The following is a 24,608-nucleotide window of genomic DNA, read 5'->3' as shown; positions in this document are numbered from 1 at the left end:
CTGGGGTGGGCATGGACATTCCAAGGTCAGCCACCAGGTGGCACTGCAGGCCACGCTCCAGCTGCTGCTGCTGCTGCTGCTACAGGTGCCAGTAAGTCTCGCATTTTCAACCTCTTCCTCCTCCATTGCACTGGCTAAATGATTCATTGCTGGACTCCCATCGCTGAGGCCAAATGTACCTTTACCGAGCAAAATATCCTTTCGAATTATACACCCAGCACATGGAACCTTACAAAGGGGCAATACGAGTGGACTCTGTGCCCTTACTGTAGCCTTTTTAGCCTCGGGTGAGAAGAGCTTTGCGCCCGGGACGGGGAAATGGGAGTCAACAGACACTCAAGGAATAGTTTCAGAGAAAAAGCTTTATTTCTACCATCCGGCTGGTAGAAGGAGCAAGTGTGATAACTCACAAACAAGCACGAGTTCACAGCCATTTGCACAGAGCATATATTCCCCTTCCAGTTCCCTCCCCTTTCTCCTCCTCTTCAAGAGTCCTGCCCCATGGTGTGTTTCCTGAGCATGAACAGAAAGCTCCTGTCTTGGGACTCTTTTGGACTCTTCCCAGGAAAGAGGGATGAGAAGCCTTGCGTTCCATCGTGTCCAAGATATGTTTCTTTTCTCTCGCTCTATTGGCACAGTTCCCGGAAAGAAAAGTGGCAAGTTGAATGTACCTTTTGGCAAGGTCAGCTAGCCTGAGAAGCGACCTTGGTTACAGCAGAGCGAAATGCTTCTGATGCTTAGCTAATGCCTTTTAGCTGCTGAGAAAATGGTTTTGAAAAGCTTTGAGCCTGCTTTGAGCCTGCTTGGGGGGGGGGTGACTTTGGTCCTAGGTGGGATCACCTGTCCTCACCTCCTTCATTGGGCGCAAAGCTCTTCTCACCCGAGGCTAAAAAGGCTACAGTTCCACCTAAAGTCAGCTCTGTCACCTCTATATTCCACCAACTCATTCGCCCGCATGTGAAGTGGAGGAGCTCCAGCGATTTCACACCGGCTGAGCACTCAGCCTCTGTGCACGACTTTTCGTCTGAATCATTAGTGGAAAGGCACACGTCTGTTAATTGATGGAGCAGAAAACAAAATATTTCCTATCCACTCTGCCATGGCTCTGTAATTAAAAATGTTCCTCTGGGCTATATAGTATAGCCAAGAGACAATGGCACAGGAATATCCATAATTCAAGAGGATGCATTATTTATTGGATTACTTTAAATTTTAAGATTGGTTTAAAATGAGAATAAAACACTCCACACGCAGTTTATGTGCAGCTTGGTGGTGGTTGTTTAAAGACCAAAACTCTAGATTCTTGGTAGCTTATGGATTTTTTTTGGGGGGGGGGAGGTTCTGTCTTTCTCTGTGTAACACCACTGCTGCACATCTAACATACACACATATAAAAACATACAGAAATTGGCATCCTAAAACTAAGCACCTGCCTAGATCTCAGGATGGCTGAGAATAGATTCTGAAGACGGCTTAGGAACCAGAGGAGGACTTGGCAGAGCAGGGGGTGATGTGGAGAAAATGAGGCATCTAATCATAGCCTGCATTTTTATAAAGGCTTGATCAGGGCCTGTATTTTAAAATGAGCTTAAAGATTTTCAAATGTTCATGCCAGGCAGAAGACCAGCTGCCTAAGAACCTTGGCAAGATGTTTATTCTCCTGGACAAGGGGGCTCCCTGATTTATAGCAGAAAACAATTCTCAAAGTCATAAAAAGGGAATTATAGGCTGACAGCCAAGGTTACACTGACCCTACATATTACAGAAGATAAAAAAGCAGAGATAAACATAATTAAGAGTTGATAAATAGTAAAATAAAACCATGTGCCTCCCATTAAACTTGAGCCATATTTTCCTAAGGTTGAAAGGTCAAGAGCAGTGAAAAAGGCAACTGGCTTGGCTGGAGAAGAGGTTTTCTTTCTATCTTATTTTGAGGCTGGAAACTCTTCCTTCCTTTTTTACTTTGAAAAGGTTTATTCTTCTAAAAAGCTATCTATGTTATGTATTAAATATATTGGCTTAAATGTAATTATGCAAAGGAATTAGAAGCTAAGAAATGTTAAAGCCTTATTCTAGATTCTTATTTCATATAGTTGGAAGAGATCACAGGGGCCATCAGCCACCAGCCCAGCCCCCCTGCCAAGCAGGAAACATCATTAGAGCACACATATGGTTATCTGTTTAAAGACCTTCAAGAGAAGGAGATCTTTCAATGATGATGTGAACTCAAGATCCTTGACATCTGTTTAAGATAAAAATTTAAGATTAAACCATTTGTTTTGGAGGGCAATAGGGCGAGGTGAGCTGGTAATTAAGGTTCCTTGTTGAGACACATGTAAGATATATTACTACTTATTTGTCATTTATAGATGGAAGAATATATAGCTTTTTGTTTCCCATAAAAGGGCAAGAGGAAATGGGTGTATCTTTTGTGATTGGTTCTAGCAAACAGCCAATAGGAATTTCAACCAGGCTGATTGGACAGAGGCAGCCACAGGAGGAGCAAGGGGGCTGGATTAAGGAAATATAAGTGCTGGCCATAACGGCAGGAGGCCAGGCCAGAGCTTGGTAACCATATACCACTGTGCCTCATATTTATTTGTCTGACAAATAAATTATTATTTTAATTTCTCTATTGCTGCATTGAATATTTCATTCCAGCTAAGCGTTAACCACAAGCAGGGTGCTACAAAAACCCAGCAAAACGTTTTCAGTTGATGTAAAACTACTGCAGGCTTTTGCTTAATCTCTTTTTTTATATATAGAATATTTATTAAAGTTTTCAAAAATAATACAATGGAAAACCAAAAAGAAAAAAGAAAAATACAAAACAACCAAAAAAAAAAAACCACATAGAGTTTCCATTACTTATTTTCTTTTAACTTATTTTCCAGACCTCCTCATACCTCCCTTTCTTGTATTCCAATTGAAATTGTTAGTTCAGCAAATCCTCACCATTAGTTTTTACTTATTTCTAAACCTTATTTTTCATATCTCTTAAGCATTACTGCTGGAAACCACTTAATTTCTGTCCAACATCATTCTAACATTCATTAATTTTACAATATTTCTGCAAATAGTTTTTAAACTTCTTCCAATCTTCTTCCGCCGACTCTTTTCCCTGGTCTCGGATTCTGCCGGTCATTTCTCCCAGTCCCATATAGTCCATCATCTTCATCTGCCATTCTTCCAAAGTGGGTAGATCTTGTGTCTTCCAATATTTTGCGATAAGTATCCTTGCTGCTGTTGTCGCATACAGGCTTTTGCTTAATCTCACGGGGCACGTTGCTCATGCAAAAGAGAAAACTTCCTTGTGACCAGATGACCAGGGACGGGTTCCAGATTGCCATGTGCTGGACTGATGTGATGTGTACGCTGAAGCGCTTGCACCCATGCTAGGTCATACTGCTGTAAGGCAGGGATGGGGAACCCAAAGGTGGCCCCCAAGCCTCTCCGTCTGGCTCTCATGACTCTGCACAGGCCAAGGCCCCTTCCCAGCCACCTCCCCTTCTGGCTTGGCCTTGCAGCCCCCTTGGGAGTGTTTTCACCTTGTCTCCCTGACTCTGGTGGAGGTGTTTGTATGTTTGTGTAGAAACCAGGCTACTGATTCTGTTTTGCGTGGAATGTTTTTATATGTTTTTATTATTGTACAGTTTTTATAATTAGACACAGTTCTATTTTTCTAGAACAAGAGGTACTGAAACTCGCCTTGAATGGGTGATGCTTGAGCTGGCCAATGTGTCTTCTGGCTTAAAAACAACAAAACCATGTGGAGAGCAGTAATACAGAACTTCGGGCAATGCCTTGTTCGGCTCTCACTCCGTGGCACCTGCCTTCCATTGACATAGTCGCAGCAGGTGCTGTAACTCCAATGATTTGACTTCCCACTGTGGCGATCACACAGGGTCAATGGACATTTCACCGTCTATTGATCCCTGTGCCACCACTTTATTTCTCGCTGCCACCACCCAGGCCCTAGCTGGTACAATACTGAGTCCAGTCAGGGTTAAATTGGAACATAAACTTCTGTTTATTTATTGCAGTTTAACAAGCGTGTGGTTTCATAAAAGGTATCGGTCGATTACAATCATGGGGTGCCTATCCAGACCTATAACTTCCACTACCTGCTCTCACTCACTAAACCACCTCTCAGATACAGTGGTGCCTCGCAAGACGAAATTAATCCATTCCGTGAGGCTCTTCGTATAGCGGTTTTTTCGTCTTGCGAAGCAAGCCCATTGACAGCTTAGCGGATTAGCGCTATTAGCGGTTTAGCGGCTTTTAGCGATCAGCTGTTAAGCGGCTTATCAGCGGATCAGCTGATAAGCGGCTCAGCGGCTTAGGAAAAGGGGGGGAAGGGGGGAAAACCCGCAGGAACTCGCAAGATGTTTTCGTCTTGCAAAGCAAGCCCATAGGGGAATTCGTTTTGCGAAGCGCCTCCAAAACGGAAAACCCTTTCGTCTAGCAGTTTTTCCGTCTTGCGAGGCGTTCGTCTTGCGGGGCACCACTGTATTTACTTGTCTTCCTAGCTCCTAACTGTTCCTGATGTAGCTTATTTCGCTACACTAACTCAACCTCCCCACAGACTCTGTCCCACTCCAACCAACTCCCAACAAACTCCACCCTTCACCCCTCCCAGAGCTGGTTTTATAGTCCCTCTGACTCCACCCCACTGGGTTCTGATTGGGTAACTTGTTTAACTATTTCACCTCCAGCACTCTCATATGTTAAAGTCACACCCGCCGTCCCCCAAGGCACACTCTCCTGTTGTCTCCTGAAGCAGGCGGATGCTACTCACTCACAGGTGAGAATTAGCTTGGCAGAGCAGGAGTGGAGGAGGAAATGAGGATTACTGAAGTTTACAACATCAGTAGACCTGGTGCCTTCTCCATCCTGCAGTACACCTGGCTTCTCATTTGCCAACCTTGAGATGCATACAAAACAGGGCAGCAGCAGCAGCAGTGGAGGTAAAGGGTTTTGCCAGCAAGTCACTTTGGCAGATGGTTGAGCCTTTGTCTTCTCCCCCTCCTTTCTTCTTAGTCTAGCATAGGCATAGGCAAACTCAGCCCTCCAGATGTTTGGGGACTACAACTCCCATCATCCCTGACCACTGGTCCTGTTAGCTAGGGATGATGGGAGTTGTAGTCCCAAAACATCTGGAGGGCCGAGTTTGCCTATGCCTGGTCTAGCAGCAGCAAAGATAGGTGCTGAGCATGCCACTAGAGACAGCTCTACTCCAGTGTTTCCCAACCTTGGGCCTCCAGCTGTTTTTGAACTACAATTCCCATCATCCCTGACCACTGGTCTTGCTAGCTAGGGATGATGGGAGTTGTAGTCCAAAAACAGCTGGAGGCCCAAGGTTGGGAAACACTGCTCTACTCTGCTCCCTTCTGTACTGTTCTTCCTCCAAAGAACTCAGAGTGGTTCCTAAGCAGGCAGTCTCCCTTGCAGGCAACTTAGACGGCCAGAAATGTCTCATTCTCTAGGCTTGAATACTCTAGGAGTGTAGTCTGGGGCTTGTGCGCATTCCGGCACTGCTGCTGCTGCTGCTCCAATATTTTTTGAAGATGGCAAGAAAGCTGGGCGAAGAGCAGGCAAGGATATAAATACAACACTGTTGGGTTCTGACAGGTAGAAGCTATACGGATACCATGCATTCAGTGGATGGGCCTGCACAGTATCCTGTCCCCTCCCATAATCCAAAACTGCCTTAGTGGCTTAAGTGAATCATTTGGCTTTGATGATGGCAGTCTCCTTCCTCTTCAACACGATGGAGCCTAAGGTGGTTTCCTCCAAAAAAAGACAGGCTTAACTAACGGAGATGACCACCTTTCCTGTAGACTTACGCTGTGTCACGTGTGCAAAGGCTTCATTTACCTGAAAAGAATTCAAACACAAAGGCACAAGAAGTTTTGCAAAGATGCCAGTGAACACATATCTCTGCAGCAACACTCAAGCATTGTGCACAACAAATGAAGAAAGCAGGTCATATTTACAAACATGCACTCAAAGTGCTAGAAGATCAGGCCCCTTTGAGGCTGCTAAGCAGCTTCTTAGGCCAGCCAAGTACAATCCTTAATCGTGGCCAGTTCCTTTTGGCTTTATGCTAAAAGCCAAAGGCTACCACATTGTTCCTGGGACATCTGTCACTGAAATGGCCTTGCCTTGCTTCTGTCTGTTTAAGATGGTTTTGTGGTTTTATTTTGTCCTGTCATGCATTTGGCTATGTCATCTTTTATTATTAAGAGCAGTATATAAATTAATAAATATATGAAATATATACTAACCAGGTGGCACAGCGCTTGGACTTCTTCAGATATCGGCCACGAAGAAGCCAGAATTATAGAAGGTCAGAAACAAACCCCCTCAGATAGCACTTCCCCAACCTGGTGCCCTCCAGACGTTTTGGACTACATTGTGCTGGTTCCCACATAGGTATCCCAAAATATAATTGGCCAATTTGGGGAGGGGGGGATCTTTGGAGATGGTTTAGAGCTCACATCCAGGTAAACCCTCCAAGATGGAAGGGCCCTTGTAGGTCATCCTATGGCATGTAGGAAAGCTTTTCACGTGAAGAGGATTCAGGCCCCAGGCCACCTGTGAAATGTCTCCTTGAAGATGTCCCCACCAACGGTGTCAATGACCACATCGGCCCCAGGTGGCGACAGTGAGCTATGCAAAATCCAATGTATTTTTCAGATGGTTTTTTAAAAAAGCATTTTTGCAGCATTTTTTATATGTGTGTAGATTCCATCTTACACACGGCTACTTGATTCTTCCTTCTCATTTCTTCTTGCCTCTTTCTCCTGCTTGCCTGCCCCACTTGTTTACAATAGTCTATCTCCCTGATTGATTTCTTATTTAGCCAGCATTTTGCTAACTTTATTGTTCCCATAGTAACACAGTACCGACTCCCTGCCTGAAAAAGCAGCCATTTTATATTATAGCCACCAACAAAATCAAAACATTTCTACATTATTTATATCATTTTGTGTAACATCTATATCGGCAAAGGATCCGAAATATAGAGCAACAACCCTGAACTTTACTCAAAATGCTGCTCTGATCTGGTTAATCCCCTCACCATACACCAAAGAATGTCTCAAGGCAGCCAGAAACTGCAACAGGAAACTGAATTTTGTTGGCCAGTCATAATAAGGTTTAATCGCGCTGATCTGTGTGCCTCCTCCACTCACCCTGACTGCGTCTTTGCTCTCGGTTCAAGGGCCAGAATGGCTGTGCCATAGGAGACGGGCAGAGTGGCAGCATCTTCATAAGCCACTCCAGGTGGGATCCTCCAGGGGAGCTCCACAAAAGAGACAAACACAAATACCAAACTTCCAGAAAAAAGGTCTTTCTTTCCAAAGGCCTTTCCCACCCCTCTGGTTTTTTGTTTTGAATGTTTATTTTGCTCAGACGGTCATTTACCCTCGCTAGGTTCAACGTGCTGCCATTTGCCTTATTGCAAGGCAGATTCGAGGGTAAACCATACGCGGAACGAGTCTGCCCCAGCGGCTCGATGGAGGTAGAAACTGTCTCTCATGCCTTGTTACGTTGCCGTTTCTACGGGGATATTTATTACCCCTGCTATACAAAAATCTCCAAATGAATCCAAACTTCAATGTCTAAAATCCCTGGTAGAGGACAAGGATCCTGAGATCACGTTAAGGGCAGCCAAATTCTGTGTGATTGTCATAAAACTTAGAGAACAAGCTGTGCTATCATAATGATTGAGGTTTTAAATGATAATTCTAGGTTATATGTTAGTGACTAAGTTTTAATTTATTTATTTTTTAACTGTTGCTATATCTGTATTGTCCCTGTTCTACCTAATTGCAAATTCAAATGTATCCCTATCGAGTTTTATGACTTCCTTGATATTGTATGTGGGCTGGAACTGGTCTGTGACCGAAATAATAAAATTCATTCATTTGTTTATTTTGCTCTAGGTTAGGACTTTCTAAATAGATAAGCAGAAGTCCAAGGTTGCTGTCTACGGTATGTCACTCTGGTCTTCAGCAACAAAGAGGTCGAGGGTATTGCAGCCACACCCTTGTTCATAAGGCACTGTAGCAGAGGTTACAGAGTACCAATTTTTTCCGTCTATAAAACACCCCCATGTATAAGTCGCCCCTTATTTTGGGGGACTCGTATTTAAGAAAATGGCCTCAGCACTATCTGTGTATAAGATGCCCCCTAATTTTTGACATAATTTATTAGGGGGGGGGGAACCTAGTCTTATACATGGAAAAATATGGTAATTTCACTGCAGTTGAAGCAGTCCTGGCTGTCTTCCAATACATGCGCATGAGAGGAACACACACAGCAGATGGGCCCAAGTGGTAACAGATATGGCCAAACACATAAATATGTTGCCACTTTTTTCATTAGATTAACTAACCTCACTTGCTAGATTCGGGATACAACACAGCTCAGTGCTGCCCAAAATGTCATGATGAAAATTCCCAAAAATGCCAACCCAAAGTTTCACAGGCAACCCCCTCTTAACACATCTGGAGAAGTGAGGTAGCTTCGGCCAATATTTTGATGGATTACACGTCTACATGCTGCAACCCTAAAGAATGATACTTTGGGGGCTTGTTTTCAATTATCTTTTGATCTGCAATGTATCGTATTTTTTGCTCTATAGGATGCACTTTCTCCCCTCCAAAAATTAAGGGGAAATGTGTGTGCGTCCTGTGGAACGAATGCAGGCTCCTTGGCTTCAGCGATAGCAACGCGAAGCCTCCGAAGTGCAGAGGGAGCGCTCTCAGTCCCACCAGGAGATGCTGGGGACTGAACCTGTTAAGTTGTGGGTTGACATAGCAGACGACACAGCGATTTCTCCAAAGCAGCTCTTTATTTTGTAAGCTGGAATAGAACTGACTAGCAAACAGCTCAGCCGGCCTGCTTTTATAGGCAGCCGGCTGTCAACATTGTAGCAACAACAACCCAGAGTTTCCCGCCTAAAATAACTGACGTGGACCTGAGTGAAAACTATCTACAGACCTGAGTGAAAACTATCTACAGTATCCCCCTGCTGGCCCAGGGTGAAACTTCACTACATAACAGAACCTGATGCCTTCTGCATGCTAAGCAGTTGTTCTACCACTGAGCTATGGCCCTAGCTCATAATATTGCTGTCAGGATAAAAATGGAGAAGGTGGAGGCTGAAGTGTGTATGCTCTGTGGAGGAAAGGTGGGATAGAAGTATAAGAAGGAATAAAGTATGTAAACTAGCCTATAAGTGAATAAACTACAGTATATTTTTAACTTACTCTCCTAATAATTTGTATATAAATTATAAAAGTGGTATATAAATTTTGTTAAATAAAAAAGAGGAAATGTTCAGACTTTCAAACAGTATGTTATGCCTGAGCCTTCATTGCTGAAACTCCCAACAGCATTTTCATGCTCACAAACACCTGATGAAGGAACCATTGTGACATAACCCATACAGTGGCAGTAGTTGGGGGCTCCCATCTACTCAAAAGCCACAGAAAGTCTTTTCATGCTGCCTGAGGAATTAATCCCTTATTTAACGTTCATAATTGCTGGATCGATTTAACAGGACTGGAGCTAACATTTGCTTGGAATTGGCACCATTGATAGGGAACTGCCTGCTGCGTCCTCCGCTTTGAAGTCACCCTGGTCTTTGGGCCTCCAGCACCTTCTTCAGCATGTCAAACCCATCTAAGAGGCGTATGATACTGGTGTTCCACTGGGTTAGGAAGAAGCCCCTGACAGAGAAGCCGTGCTCTACCATCTCGGCCAGACCTTCTGCCTCTGCACCGGCTTGCAACACTCCTCACATTTCACCCTACTTCACGAGGAGCAAGACACAACCCGCTCCGCTCAGGAGGTCCAGCAGGCGCAAGGGGCTGCGATTGCCGAATCTCACCGACCCCAAGTTTTTAAGATCTGTCATTGGCAGCGTTGGCCGGAAGAGAGCCCGCAGGCGTGGCAAGCAAAAGAAGACTCCAGCGGGAACAGGAAAAGGGGTGAGGGCTAGGCTAGAGGCAAGAAGGCTCCAAAGCTATTTGCAGGGTGGGATTGCTTTGGAAGATGCCTTCTCACAATCTCTACCCTTGAACCACGTAAGGACATAAGAAGTGCCTGCTGGATGAGGCCACATTGGCCTGTCTAGTCCAGCATCCTGTTCTCACAGTGGCCAACCAGAGGGCTGTGGAAACAAGAGCATTCTGTATTCCCTTCCTGCATCTTCCAGCAACTACTATTCACAAACGTTACTGCCACTGACTGTGGAGGTAGAGCATAGCCATTGTGCCTAGTGGCCATTGATAGCCTTTCCTGCATAAAAGCATCCAAGTTGGTGGCCGTCACAGCTTTCTGTGGGATTGAGCTTCCAGAGGGGTATCTGAGCATGCCTGCTGCAGGAAAAACAGGCATTAAAAGCACATTTCTCCCAAAGAATCCTGGGAATTGCAGTTTGTAAAGGGTGCTACAAATTGTAGCTATGCGGTAGAAGGGTAATCTATAGTTCCCAGGATTCTTACAGGAGAGAAGCGATAATGCTTTTAATGTATGGTGTGTACACAGCCTCAAATTAGCTCCATCAGTTCTGTAATACTAGAGCAAAGATTATAATGCATATTGTTGTTGTACTTTTATAAATATTATAAAACCCATTCCTGCAAACCATGTAGTCTGGAATAAACTCAGTCACCCCTCCCATCATTAATTGTTTCTAGTAGGTGGTGAGGGGTGTTGGATCTGCTTCCCTGCCTTGAAGAAAGGTGAAGGTCAGATGTGTGCCCAGACCTGGCCATGCTTCGCAAGAGAGGTGTGTTGGTTCAAGGTGGCCACGCTGCCTGCAACTTGCACTCCTTCCTGACGTGTCTTCCCCAAACTCCTTCTTCCAGAGGCTGTGTTGAAGTTTTCCATCACGTGGAACACAAACTCACGGAACTACCTCGAGGCTCAGGTAGTGGTGGAAACCCTCCTCAAGCATGAGACGCCAGAGAGCCTCTTGCAATATGAAGGGATCAAATCAGCTGTGGAGTCTCTCCTACCATACACGGCACTTCCAGAGGCTGGGCCGGTTACTGCAGGCCTCCATGTTCCTTGATTTCATGTGACAAAACTTGAAGTTGCCTGACGCCGCCAAGTGGGACGAAGAGATGGACGCGTGATGAGCTTTATTTATTTATTATTCATTTTATCGAGTACAAATTAGAAAAAAATACAAATATACAAAAAAAGGAAAATACATGTAACCAATAGAAAATTAGAAAACATTTTACCTCTTCTCATATTTACAATTATTTGCACCTCTACAAAACAATATTCACAATTTTAAAAGTAGATAAGTATTCACTATACACCGTCATTTCCAATCTATATTTATGGAAGGGGCTCCGTTTCTCCTGCCGCTTTGCTGAAGGGGCACTGAGCAGAGAGGGGGAGATTTTTTTTTTCTTGTGCTCCCCCTCTAAAACATGGTGTGTCCTATGGTCAGGTGCGTCCTATAGAGCGAAAAATACGGTACTCCTCTGCCAGAGCTTTGGTATTGGCCACACCAATTACACGACCCCCCTAGTCCAAAAGCCATCAATGGAAAGCTATCAACACACGAGATAAAGCGATGCCCTACCATTTCTCCCCGCAAAACAGTAAAACATCCAGACATGTTGAAAGCAGCGCTCTTGACCTGACAGCAGCAGCTTTGCAATCATTTTGCCAATCCCCCTGGCTCTAATCCAAATGGCGAACTGGGATATGGCAGCTAACAGGATCTGTGCAAGCAGCACCACCCAGGGCAGCCCCTGAACTATTTGATACCTTTGCCTTGCACGACTCCATGCCTCTGCTTCTGGCCTCCTTAAGTGCGACAGAGCGAAGTCCGCCCTAACTGAAACTGTTGCACAAATATTACTTATTTAATATAAGGCTAATATTGCTTAATGTAATGAAACTCGTTAAGCCGGTTCCCTAAAAACAATTTTAAAGAACAGCATTCAATAAACTTTCCTTTGGGGGGAAAAATAGATTAAAATGTGATTCAGTCTGGTGAACTGATTTCCGTTCCAAACATGGGACAAAAAAGGAAACATTAGTCATTTCTGCCAGAATTCTCTTGACACCTCCAGCCCCAATGAATTCCTCTTGCCTCCTTTAGGCTGTTGACAGCCTCACCAGTCACCATCACATCCCCAGAAAACTCCATTCCTAAAAAGAGAACATCAGGAATAGTGTTGGCTGCATATATTATCTGTTGCTTCTGCACCCACTGCGAGCTTCATTCAATGGACCGAACATACAGAATACAGATGCTACCAATGAATAACAACGGTGAAATAATCCCTGACTGCATTTTCCTGCCTGCCAGTACTGCAAACTATAGCACACACAGGACATGCTTGGGCATATCACAAAAGACACAACTTTAATAGAAATCAGTGCTGAGGGATGACCAGAAGGTGTCACTACAAGCACAATAAAGAGAACGTTGAACAAAGTTTTTCAAAAATGGACAGAAAGGTTGAATTATTATTATTATAATCCCCACTCCTCCCAGAGCAGAGCTTGGCGGGGGCTGAAGCACAAGGAAACAAGTCAAGTAATGTGCAGAAGGGAAAAACATCCTTCCACCGCTCTCTGCTGTATAACAACATAAAAATGTGATACATAGCCATGGCTTGCCTTCACTGATAATAGTTGTTTTTTCTGCCCTAAGAGCAAGGGGCAGAAAATTCCCGGTTCAAGTTTCACCTCAGCCATTGACCTCACAAGATGGCCACAGGCAAGCCACCATTATCTCAGCACTCCCCCCCCAACTCCCCCCCCCCCCCCCGCAATTTGGAGGGCGAAAATGGTGCGTTACTTTACAGAGCTTTCCTAAGGGTTGTTGAGATAAGGCATGCAGCTGTTGCAGCCCCTCTCTGGAAGAAAAATGGTGTCCCTTAGAGGTCAGGGGCCATATATTTGGTTTCTCCCTCCATTTTCATTCCCTCCAATATTGTCACCTAATGTCAGGATGCTGTCAGCAGCTCCCGGCTGGTTCCCCAGGAAAGTATAAAGACAAGGAAAAGTTTCTTAGCATCCTTTTTTATTTCAGTCTTTACAGAGAGAGGCTATAGCACCCAGCCTCTTGGATAATGGCCTTGTCCCGAGTGAATCTCCACCCCACCTCGTCTCTCCCACTTCCTCATTCGCCATTCTCATCATCTCTCCTACAGGTGCTGCTTTGTGCCCTCTGTCTTTCAGCTCTTTGCTCTCCTACTTTTAAGGCTCACCTGGAGCCTTCTGGGAGATGGAAAGTCTAGAATGCTTTCTAATGACAACCTATCAGCTGAGTGTTGTTCTATCTCTCCCATTATTACCTAACTTTGCCCCTCATCTGCCTCTGAACTGCGACCTCTCAAACCCCTGTGGTAATAATAATAATAATAATAATAATTATAATAATAATTTATTATTTATACCCTGCCCATCTGGCTGAGTTTCCCCAGCCACTCTGGCTCCCAATCGAGTGTTAAAAACAATACAGCATTAAATATTAAAAGCTTCCCTAAACAGGGCTGCCTTCAGATGTCTTCTAAAAGTCTGGTAGTTGTTTTTCTCTTTGACATCTGGTGGGAGGGTGTTCCACAGGGCGGCGCCACCACCGAGAAGGCCCTCTGCCTGGTTCCCTGTAACCTGGCTTCTCGCAGTGAGGGAACCGCCAGAAGGCCCTCGGCGCTGGACCTCAGTGTCCAGGCAGAACGATGGGGGTGGAGATGCTCCTTCAGGTATACAGGACCGAGGCCGTGTAGGGTAAATCTATACTGTCTTCCTCTTCCTCCTCCCTGGAACGGTCAAGCTAGGGGGAGGCAGTTTCCACCATTCCTCCTCTGCCCAGTTCCTGACACCTAAACCACCTCATGGGCTAAGTGTGGCCTCTGCCTCAAATGGAAGAGTGAAGACTGCAATATGCTCAGTTTAGCCTTGGTTTCCTGCTAATCCTATAAAACAGGGATGTCCAACAGGTCGATCGCGATCTACTGGTAGATCCCCGCAATGTTTTGGTAGATCGCGGTCGATCTCTGGTTCCCTATCCTCTGCGTTGATAAATCTCACTTTTGCCCCGCCCCCTCGTCCTGCCATCCATTGTTGTTTGAACTGTGGAAGGGAAGACGGAGCCCCTTCTGTGTGGTTGTTTTCACCCATAGCGATGTTTGTGTGAGCGACTTAACCCCTAGTTCCCTTGCCCTCCTCCCCCCGAAAAAATGGAACTCCCCTCCCCAAAAATCCTGCACCTTAACCCCCCCCCCACTTTGTCCTCCTCCCAAAAAAGTTCAACAACTTTGAGCTGAACCCCTAAAAAACCGGAGGTAGATTACTGCCAGATTTTAGTTCTGGAAATAGATCTAATGCTCTTGGGAGTTGGCCACCCTTCCGATAAAAGTAAAGGCTTGTGTTGTTTGTTGGGGGGGGGGGGAGAAGTGGACTATAACAAAGTGAGCTGGACTGAAAAAGACCTGCTCACCTGGAGTGAATGGAAGGGAAGGCTTTTCTTGGCAAAGACCCTGGCAAGCCAGTATGTCAGCAAAATTCACTCCACAGCAACGGACACGAATTCTGACCTGCAAGCAGAACCACAGCTCTTTATACAAGTCAGCCTTAGACAAAGAAGCTGTATGGGATCTGATGTTAAACACACCATTGACTCTTGTGGGTGTCTGGCTCCTTCTCAGACTTTAAAATAGCAGCTATAGGGGGCCTGATCTGGTCTGAGGCCGCAGTGTGAAGGGAGAGGCATTAACCTTCCCCCCTTGCCATTTTCTTGAGAAACATCCCCCTAACCCAAGCTGTCATTTACTGCAATGGAAGAAGTAGAGAGATGGAAGGGAGCAGCCCTGCAACTGGTCCTGCCCCCTGTTTTATTTGTGTTTTTATTCATTAAATTTATATATTGCCCTTCATCTCAGGGCAGTTCACAACATAAAAATGCAATATAAAAAAAAAAACCAAAATACATAATTAAAATAAGAACAACAACAAACCAATAATTCCCCACCCCGCCCCCACACACAACACATTTAAAAGAGCATTGGATGTCAATAAGCCAAAGACATAAAAGTGTGTAATGAAAGCACCAGGTGAGCTTCCCACAGAGGAGGAGCCACGGCAGAGAAGGCCCCGTTCTCGTGTTGCCACCCTCTGGACCTCTTGTGGAGGAGCCACATGAAGAAGGGCCTTAGATGATTATCTCAAGGTTTGGGTAAGTGCTTTTCTTAAACGAGGATGCCCTGGTTGCAATCCTGAGTCTAGTTGGGCTGCCTAAAATATTCTTGTACACTTTCCCAATCACTGGTGATCACAGATGAGTTAGAATCATTTATTTATTTAGGAAATAATTACAGAGCTCTGCAAGCAGTGTAGTAATAACTTTGTAAATTAACGAAACCAGCTAAAATCCATAACCAGTGGAATAGACATAAAAATATAATCATTATAAACAAAGGTAACATTTAAAAAACTATTAAAACCTGTGTAGACTGGGGGGAAATAGCATTTTTAGCAGGCATCAAAAGCAACATAGCAAGGGCACCTGCAATGTCAATTGGCAAAGAGTTTTACAGCAGAAGTGCTGACACTTTAAAGGTACAACTGCTCAGCAACGGACATTATGTGGCAATTGTAAAAGTGCAAGTTAGGCAGATTGGAGCGATCAAATCATCATGTACGGGGCATGGCAATCCCTTAAATGAAACTGGTCCCAGGCTGTTAAGGGCTTTATATACTCATACTAAAGGTAAAGGGACCCCTGGCCGTTAGGTCCAGTCGTGACCGACTCTGGGGTTGTGGCGCTCATCTCGCTTTATTGGCCGAGGGAGCCGGCGTCCAGCTTCTGGGTCATGTGGCCAGCATGACTAAGCCACTTCGGGCGAACCAGAGCAGCGCACGGAAACACCGTTTACCTTCCTGCTGGAGTGGTACCGATCTATCTACTTGCACTTTGACGTGCTTTCGAACTGCTAGGTTGGCAGAAGCAGAGACCGAGCAACGGGAGCTCACCCCGTCGCGGGGATTCGAACCGCCGATCTTCCAATCAGCAAGTCCTAGTCTCTGGGGTTTAACCCACAGTGCCACCCGCGTCCCTTTCATACATAATACCCATATTAGAACCTTTAATTTCACCCAGTAACAAATCAACGGTCAGTGCAGATCTTTGAGCAGTTTTGCCAAGAGGCCTGGCCAGCAAACATTTCTAACCCAAAAATGAGGTGGTTCTTTAAATCTTTTTAGGTTACTTATGTACCACAAATGATTCATAGAAGTTGTTGGTCTCATAAAAAGGAGTATTGTTGGCTAGTAACTTTTGTCATCTTACTTGCAAGACTGACTTTTTTTAAGCAATACAGTGGTACCTTGGTTTACGAACTTAATTCATTCGGAAGTCCGTTCTTAAACCAAAGCACTCTTAAACCAAGGCGTGCTTTCCCATAGCAGCGGGGGACTCAATTTACAAATGGAACACACTAAACAGGAAGCGAAACGTGTTCTGCTTCCAAGACAAAGTTCACAAACCAAAACACCTACTTCTGGGTTTGCAGCGTTCTTAATCCAAGTTGTTCATAAACTAAGCTGTTCTTAAACCAAAGTACCACTGTATAACATATTCAGGACTGGAGTTTCTGCAGCTGAAGAAACGCTGACTAAGGTCTGTCCAAACATTCCAGCAAGCCCTAAAAAAAGATTTCACAGCTCCCATAGGGAGCATGTTGTACTGCTTGAAGTTATCATTGTTCCATTCTGACTAAATATGTAAGCAGATAAAGCGCTAAAATTGGGTGAGCAGCAATCACAAGACTGGGACAGCAACGTCATACTGCATCCCCAGTGCAAACAAACAGCATTTGTGTTCAAGAAATAAGTACAGATCTTTGCCACCACTGTTGCAAAGGCAGATACTCACTCTCATGGAGTCTGTTCTTCCTGTGGATGCTGACTAAGAAATAAGTCACTTCAAGTTCAATAGGGCTTACTTGTGTGCATGGGACTGCAGCCTCAGTGACCTTTTATTATTTACTGTATTTATTTATTACCCTCCTCTGCTCTCATACCAGCTTAATCAGCCGGCTTTTTTAGCAGGAGATAGCACTCATCTCCATGCTGTGAAAAAACACTGAATGATTCCTATGAATCAAGAATCAATGGGAGCCACAAGAAAGGGCAGTCTTTCTTTGTTTCTGGTTAGCTGGCAGTCCTACTTCATAGTTGCATTGGTCTAAAATTCTTATCTGACTAGTGAGTGCACTCTCTTAGGATGCTGTTAGGATGTTTCTTATACTCTGTGTGTAACCTAAACCTCCTCTCCTGTGTTTCTTCTTCTGACTTGATTATTTCATGCCCTATCCTAAGCTGCAGGCAGTTGCCCCTGGAGGTACATAATGACCTAGAAAGTATGTGTTTTTCTGGGAGAAAAGGAAACATTGAATTAAAATTCTTGTAGAAAATGTTGCTTTAAAATCCGTTGGTTTGTGGTGGTTGTTGTTGTTTACTCATTTCCACATCTGCTCCCTCACTGGCCTGGTTTGCACATCACGGTGAACTGGAGTACAGCTTGCCATCACGACTCCTTAACCAAGACCTGTAACTATAAGGGAAACCTTGGCTACGCATTGTGGCCATGGAGGAGAAACCCTAACTATGATCCCAGGCTTGGACAATATGCTAGACCAAACCAAAAAAGCCAGGGTTGGGGCAGCAATGCAGCTCCAATCTCCTCCTCAGGAACCAGCACGTTCACGAATTTGCACTGCCGTGGTTTGGCTTACCCTGGCTTGAGGACACAACCAGTCCCTCAGACATGCACAAACATACTATTTAATATTCACTCATGTCATGCTATATTGATTTTCAGCCAGGCATTAGTGAAATGTTATCTTTCCACAGGGCTAATATTACAACACTAACTCACAACCCTGGTGCTGTTTCAGCTGTTCAAGGTTCAAAGCACTATTAGTGACCTTTGGACAGTTTGTAATCAGAGTTCCACAGGTAGAGAACTCACAACCACAGGGTGAAGGTACTCCTGTTATTGCAGGAGTGAGGAAACCATGGCAACGACTATCTTTTCCATGATACGAAAAGCCCTGGACCACACGAGAGGAGCCTCCACTGGACCTTTATGAAGAAGAATCTTCATGGGATGGGGGTAGGCCAAGGTTTTGAAAACGGTATAGGCGCAATTTATTCTGAACAAAAAGCAAAGCTAATTGTAAATAATGTTATTACAGAAGAACTTAGGATAGAAAAAGGGACACGTCAGGGGTGCCCAATTTCCCCATTACTGTTTATTTCGGTCCTGGAGGTGTTGCTGAACATGATAAGAAAAGACCAGCTGGTTAAAGGGGTTCAGGTCGGAGCGAGACATTATAAATTGAGAGCATTTGCAGATGATTTGGTACTTACATTGCAAGAGCCAGAATCCAGGACGAAAAGGGTTTTGGAATTAATTCAAGAGTTTGGTCAAGTGGCAGGATTTAAACTAAATAAATTAAAGACTAAGGTATTAGAGAAAAATCTAACAGTAAGAGAGAAAGAGAGGTTTCAGGATGAAACAGGTTTAACTGTGGTTAAGAGTGTAAAATATTTGGGGATTAATATGACAGCTAAAAATTTGAACTTATTTAAAGACAATTATGAGAAATGTTGGAACCAAGTGAAAAAAGACTTAGAAATTTGGTCAAACTTGAAGCTTTCTTTGTCTGGTCGAATAGCAGCTATTAAGATGAATGTATTGCCCAGAATGTTATTTTTATTTCAAACATTACAAATTGTTGACAAGATGGAGTGTTTTAAGGGATGGCAGCGAGATATTTCTAAATTTATCTGGCAGGGCAAAAAACCCAGAATAAAATATAAGATTTTAACTGATGCAAAGGAAAGAGGGGGATTTGCCCTGCCAGACTTGAAACTTTACTATGAATCAGCAGCTTTTTGCTGGTTGAAGGATTGGCTGCTCCTTAAGAACACAGACATTCTAGATTTAGAAGGTTTTAATAACTTTTTTGGGTGGCATGCATATCTGTGGTATGACAAAGTTAAGGTTCATAAAGGCTTTAAAAATCATATTGTCAGGAAAGCATTGTACAACGTTTGGAGAATAAAACTCCAAGGTGGCTCTCACCAATGGAGGCAAAAGCTGTGAAAAAACTTAATATGGAACGTATATGGCCGAAATATTGGGAACTTTTAGAACAGGAGGGTAGTAATTTTAAGTTGCAGAGCTTTGAGAAATTAAAGGATAAAGTGAGAGATTGGCTTCACTATTACCAAATAATGGAGGTCTATAAGATGGATAAGAAAATTGGCTTCCAGGTGGAGAAATCTAAATTGGAAACAGAATTGTTAGAACCCAATACTAAGAATTTATCAAAAATGTATAACTTGCTGCTGAAATGAGCGTTGTCTCATTCTTTCACCTCTGGTGGACGTGCCCAAGCGTTGTCTCATTCTTTCACCTCTGGTGGACGTGCCCAAGGATAAAGGCTTTCTGGGAAATAATATATAATGAAATGAAAAAGATGTTTAAATACACTTTCCTGAAGAAACCAGAGGCCTTTCTCCTGGGTATGGTCAGCCATGTGGTGTTAAAGAAAGATAGAACTTTGTTTTTATATGCAACAACAGCAGCAAGGATCCTTATTGCAAAGTATTGGAATACATCAGATCTACCCACGCTGGAAGAATGGCAGATGAAGATGGCAGACTACATGGGACTGGCAGAGATGACGGGCAGAATCCGAGACCAGGAGAAAGAGACAGTGGAAGAAGATTGGAAGAAATTCAAGGACTATCTTAACAAATATTATAAGATTAAAGAATGTTAGATTGACATGGATTTAAAATTATTGTGGTTTTCAGAGACATTAGGGTAAGAAAAGGAATGGAATTTATAAAAAAATTGGGGAAATAAGGGAATGGAGTTGCTGATGGGATAATGAAACTAGAATACAAGATGGTGAGGTATGAGGAAGTCGGGGAAATTAGGTTATGAAAATAAGTTTTAAAATTATACCTGTTGTTTTCTTTTTGTTTGTTTGTGTTTGTTTTTATTGTAGTTGTTTTGTATTTGTATGTTTTTATTGGAAAGTTTAATAAATATCATTTAAAAAAAAAAAAGAGGCGCCTCCACTGTAGCATCTCCCCACCCAAACCAGTGCTAACCCTTAGGAAACTATGCCAATACTTTTATGGGTCGTAGCTCAGGTGCTGACAAGGCTAGGTGAGGATCAGGCCTCAGCCGGAGAAACTCAGCAGCTCAGGAAAATTTCTACAGATGCAATACTTATAAAACTTTATTCATCTTAGCAAGGTTTAGAAGCCCACTGGGAAACATCAACGCCTCCTCCCAAAAAGTCCCCCCCCCCCATTTTACAAAGGGATGAACAGAGACTTGCATAATTCTACTCAGTGATCCCTGAAAGAAGATCTGGACCCATATCCCACAGGCCTATACTGACCACTGGAATCAAAACATGTATCACGTCTTGTCACTTCCTGCCACAAGATGTTGGACATAACATAATGATGGCTGACTGGGAACAGTTATGGACCACAGGTATGAAATTTACGGCATGTAATGCCCTAAGAGAAAATTTAATGAAAATGATTTATAGGTGGTACATGACACCAGTCAAGCTTGCAAAAATTTACTATTTGCCCGACAATAAATGTTGGAAATGCAAAGAGATTGAAGGTACATTCTTTCACCTTTGGTGGACATGCCCAAGGATTAAGACATTCTGGGAGATGATTTATAATGAAATGAAAAAGGTATTCAAATATACCTTCCTGAAGAAACCAGAGCCATTTCTCCTGGGCATGGTCGGCCAATTGGTGCCAAAGAAGGATAGAACTTTTTTTATGTATGCAACAACAGCAGCAAGAATACTTATCGTGAAGTATTGGAATACACAAGATTTACCCACCCGGGAAGAATGGCAGATGAAGTTGATGGACTATATGGAACTGGCGGAAATGACTGGCAGAATCCAAGACCAGGGAGAAGAGTCGGTGGAAGAAGACTGGAAAAAGTTCAAAGATTATTTACGGAAATATTGTAAAATTAATGAATGCTAGAAAAATGTTGGAATGAAGTTATATGGCTTTAGTAGAAATGTTATAAGGAATTAAGGATAAATAGATTAATAGAGTATTAAAGGAAAAATAAGGTTAGAATGTGTTAAGATAATTATAGGATTGAAAACAGAGGAAGATGGAAAGGAATTGCTGAAAAAATTAACAGAAGTGGAATACAAAAAGGGAGGTGTGAGGAGGTCGCGGAAATAAGTTAATGAAAGATAAGATATTGAAATTATTTGATGTGTTTTGAGTTGTGTTTGTTTTGTTTTGTTGGTTTAGTGTGTTGGTGTTGTGTTGTATTGTTTTTCTTTTTTGTAGTGTTTAAATTGTTGGAAAAAAGTAATAAATATTATTTAAAAAAAAAAAAAAACATGTACCAGACCCTCACAATTCACCCCCTCAAACGTGTAAGGTCTGTGAGTTGCAAACTGGAAGTCCAGCACTTTCCCTGAATACCCAGGGATATGCATGTTTTAGAAAACCATGCAGAATAATCTCATAGTGTGTTGGCAGTGAAAATGCTATTTCTGCAGTAAGAGCCCAATTTGCAGTCCAATTTTTAAAACCATGTAAAACAGTCTGGATTTTTAGCTCACACAAAGCCCAACGAATGGTAAACTTAGAACATGTAACCAACATACACACTTGTTTATTTTGAACTGCAAGAAAAACCACTGTCTGATCTTTTCAGCAGCAAGATACTTTTTCATTTTGTGGGATGCAAACTAGTATTCAGCGGTGCTTCACACGGCAGCCAATTTTGGTTTATCCTTGTCAAGAGTGACGATCTGAGTTTGGTAGATTTGCACCACATGCTTCCCAGCTACAGGGGCACTTTTGTAAGATGTTTCTGCAAAGATCGAAGTGTGGAAATAATGAGTGTATTATGGGCAGAAGGTAGCTGAAGGTCGGGGAGATGGTTGTGGTGGATGGTGGGAGGGTGGGTGCAGTGGTCAGTCTCTGGGAGATTTAAAGTAAATCAGCAAATATTTCAGACTCTGACCTAACAATACCAACAAAACAATATCCCTCCCAGTTATGCTGCTGAAATGAAGAAGGGGAGGTACCAGGAGTGGATTTTCATGAGGAAGAACTATCAGCCTCAGTCAGTTCTAGTACTCAGAGCTAGGTAAAGGTAAAGGGACCCCTGACAGTTAAGTCCAGTCGCGGACGACTCTGGGGTTGTGGCGCTCATCTCGCTCTATAGGCCGAGGGAGCCGCCGTACAGCTTCCAGGTCATGTGGCCAGCATGACTAAGCCGCTTCTGGCGAACCAGAGCAGCGCATGGAAACGCTGTTTACCTTCCTGCCAGAGTGGTACCTATTGATCTACTTGCACTTTGAGGTGCTTTCGAACTGCTAGATTGGCAGAAGAGTACTCAGAGCGAAATAATACTGAATTATCTTGTCCTTTGCATCAGGCTCAGCTTGGTGGATGTCAAGGTTGTAGTAAGAAAACAAACGAAGTGGATCTCAGAAGACTGAAGTCTGCCCACCCCTGGCATATACAATTGATTGTGCCCCTTCTTACCTATGTGCCTGCAGTGACACCAGAGATTGTAATCTCGCTTCAGAGCAAGCCCTGCACACTATACACCTAACCCAATAATGTCCACAGGGATTCCGGCTCTGGGATTAGACCAGGGTATGTTATTTATTTAATTAGAGACTCATCTGAAATAAAAGGGTTTTGCCCTTCTCTTTTTTATATATATATTGCTTTTTATTAAGTTATAACAGACAAAAACAACATACATTCCAACAAACATACAAGGTACACAACCGAGGACAAAGAAAAGAAAGAAAAAGAAAAGAAAAAAAACATAAAAGTACATAAAGCATAAACACGTCAACTTACATTAACTCACATGACATTGATTGACTTCCCTTCATCTCGATTTCGGAAAGTATTATATTATTTTCCTATCTGCGGTTTCTTTTCCTTAAAAAAAACTTTTTACGTCACAAGCGTTGTCTCATACCTACTGTGATTTTTACATATTTTTTATTATTATTGTTCTTGTTTTTAATTTTCCTTTGTCTCTATTTCCATGTATACCCTGAATTTATCCCACTCATTATTAAATTTTGTACTTTTTTGGTTTCTTATTTTCTGTGTCATTTTTGCCAATTCTAGATAGCCAAATAGTTTAGATTGCCACTCATTTATAGTTGGGATTTTTGGTGTTTTCCAATACTGTGCTATGAGGGTTCTGGCAGCCACCGTTGCATATTGAAAAAGTGTTTTATCCTCCTTTTTAATTTCCTCTCCGATTATCCCCAGCAGGAAGGCTTCAGGTTTTTTACTGAAGGTATATTTAAGAATTTTTTAAAATTCATTATAGATGGATTCCCAAAATTTTCCAAGTACCTCACATGACCACCACATATGATATCATATGTGGGTTTTGTCCTTCTCTTTGTACCTTCAAGAGACAGTTCACACTACTATTTACACATAATAAATCAACAAATGCCTGCTCACCTGGGCTGAGAACTAATAACGTCAAAGCAACTAGGCAAGCGAATCTTTCCACGCCCAAGAAGAAAAGACTCTTCCACACCCAGCTCCCTTGTTCAGGCTATCCCTGCACCACACCATGGGTGGGCTAGTATCTATTTGTGCGGGCTAGCAAATTCTTTGGCCTGTTTTCAAGGCTGCTGTGAAAGCACTTCCTATGACGCAAATGCACTCTCATCTATTGTAGGATTGCCACCCCCAGGGAGGCCAGCTGGGAAACTTACACAACTCTATCACATTTTTTCGCCCAGAGAACATGCTTATGGCAGTCAGTGATGGTGGGATAACAAATCTGTTTCTCGTTTCGACATCTGATAAGAGGCTTGAGGAAAGCTGAAAATGAACAGAACCCGAGACTATAAGCAGGGGTAGGTGGGAAGCAGAGTTGCCTGAGAAAGCAGAGAATGGCTTTGAACAGAGATCAATATCCTGTTTAAATAGGGCAGACGCCTTTTGCCCTGTAAGCGGAGGTTCAAGATAATAACCCTAAATCTACACAAGCTGGAACACCCTTTGATATCTCAGAGCCCTCTTCACCTGAACAACCTGCCAAAGTACCTGTAAGAAAATCCTCTAAATGCTTCAAGCCTTGCCGCTCCTTTACCTCATGTGGTTGCGGTGAAGAAGACAGGATGTCCCTGACAACCTTTTTTAGCTCAGCGCAAAGCGCTTCTTGGTAGGTCCGCTGGGGCTGCCGAGGGACAAGGCTGCTCAGACAGGATCCAGCCATTCTCGGCCAAAAGCTTTCCTCCTGCAACACGAGAATGGATACCAAGGTCACAATGTCATCCCACATGCCACCATGATCACTCCGCATTCACAATTTTAAATATAAACATCATTAATGGATCCAACATTTGTTGGCACGTAAACATTCCCAATTTCAAGTTTGGCAAATGTCAAGGCCTAACACAGATGCAACGGTCACTACAGTGGTACCTCGGGTTAAGTACTGAATTTGTTCCGGAGGTCCGTTCTTAACCTGAAACTGT

General features: G+C 43.3%; 1 protein-coding gene and 1 long non-coding RNA gene across 2 annotated transcripts; one reads left to right on the top strand and one right to left on the bottom strand.

Annotated features, from left to right (window-relative positions):
* Nucleotides 1-5,706: 5,706 nt before the first annotated feature.
* LOC307219184 (quinone oxidoreductase-like protein 2) lies at nt 5,707-24,346 on the bottom strand (the record flags this gene model as incomplete). The annotated part of the gene is made up of 7 exons (XM_079982188.1): nt 5,707-5,951; nt 6,501-6,544; nt 7,197-7,295; nt 11,510-11,556; nt 12,131-12,189; nt 14,489-14,585; nt 24,221-24,346. 7 exons carry the CDS (start codon nt 24,344-24,346, stop codon nt 5,809-5,811), a joined length of 615 nt encoding a protein of 204 aa, XP_079838314.1. The 3' UTR covers nt 5,707-5,808.
* LOC307218930 lies at nt 9,468-11,258 on the top strand. Its single transcript, XR_013840151.1, has 2 exons — nt 9,468-10,001; nt 10,884-11,258. It is a non-coding gene; the product is annotated as an uncharacterized lncRNA (long non-coding RNA).
* Nucleotides 24,347-24,608: the final 262 nt, after the last annotated feature.

This window comes from Podarcis cretensis (assembly GCF_951804945.1).
Source record: "Podarcis cretensis genome assembly, chromosome: 6".
Lineage (NCBI taxonomy): Eukaryota > Metazoa > Chordata > Lepidosauria > Squamata > Lacertidae > Podarcis > Podarcis cretensis.
The sequence above is the reverse complement of the archived record's forward strand: the minus strand, read 5'-3'. Positions and strand labels throughout refer to the sequence as shown.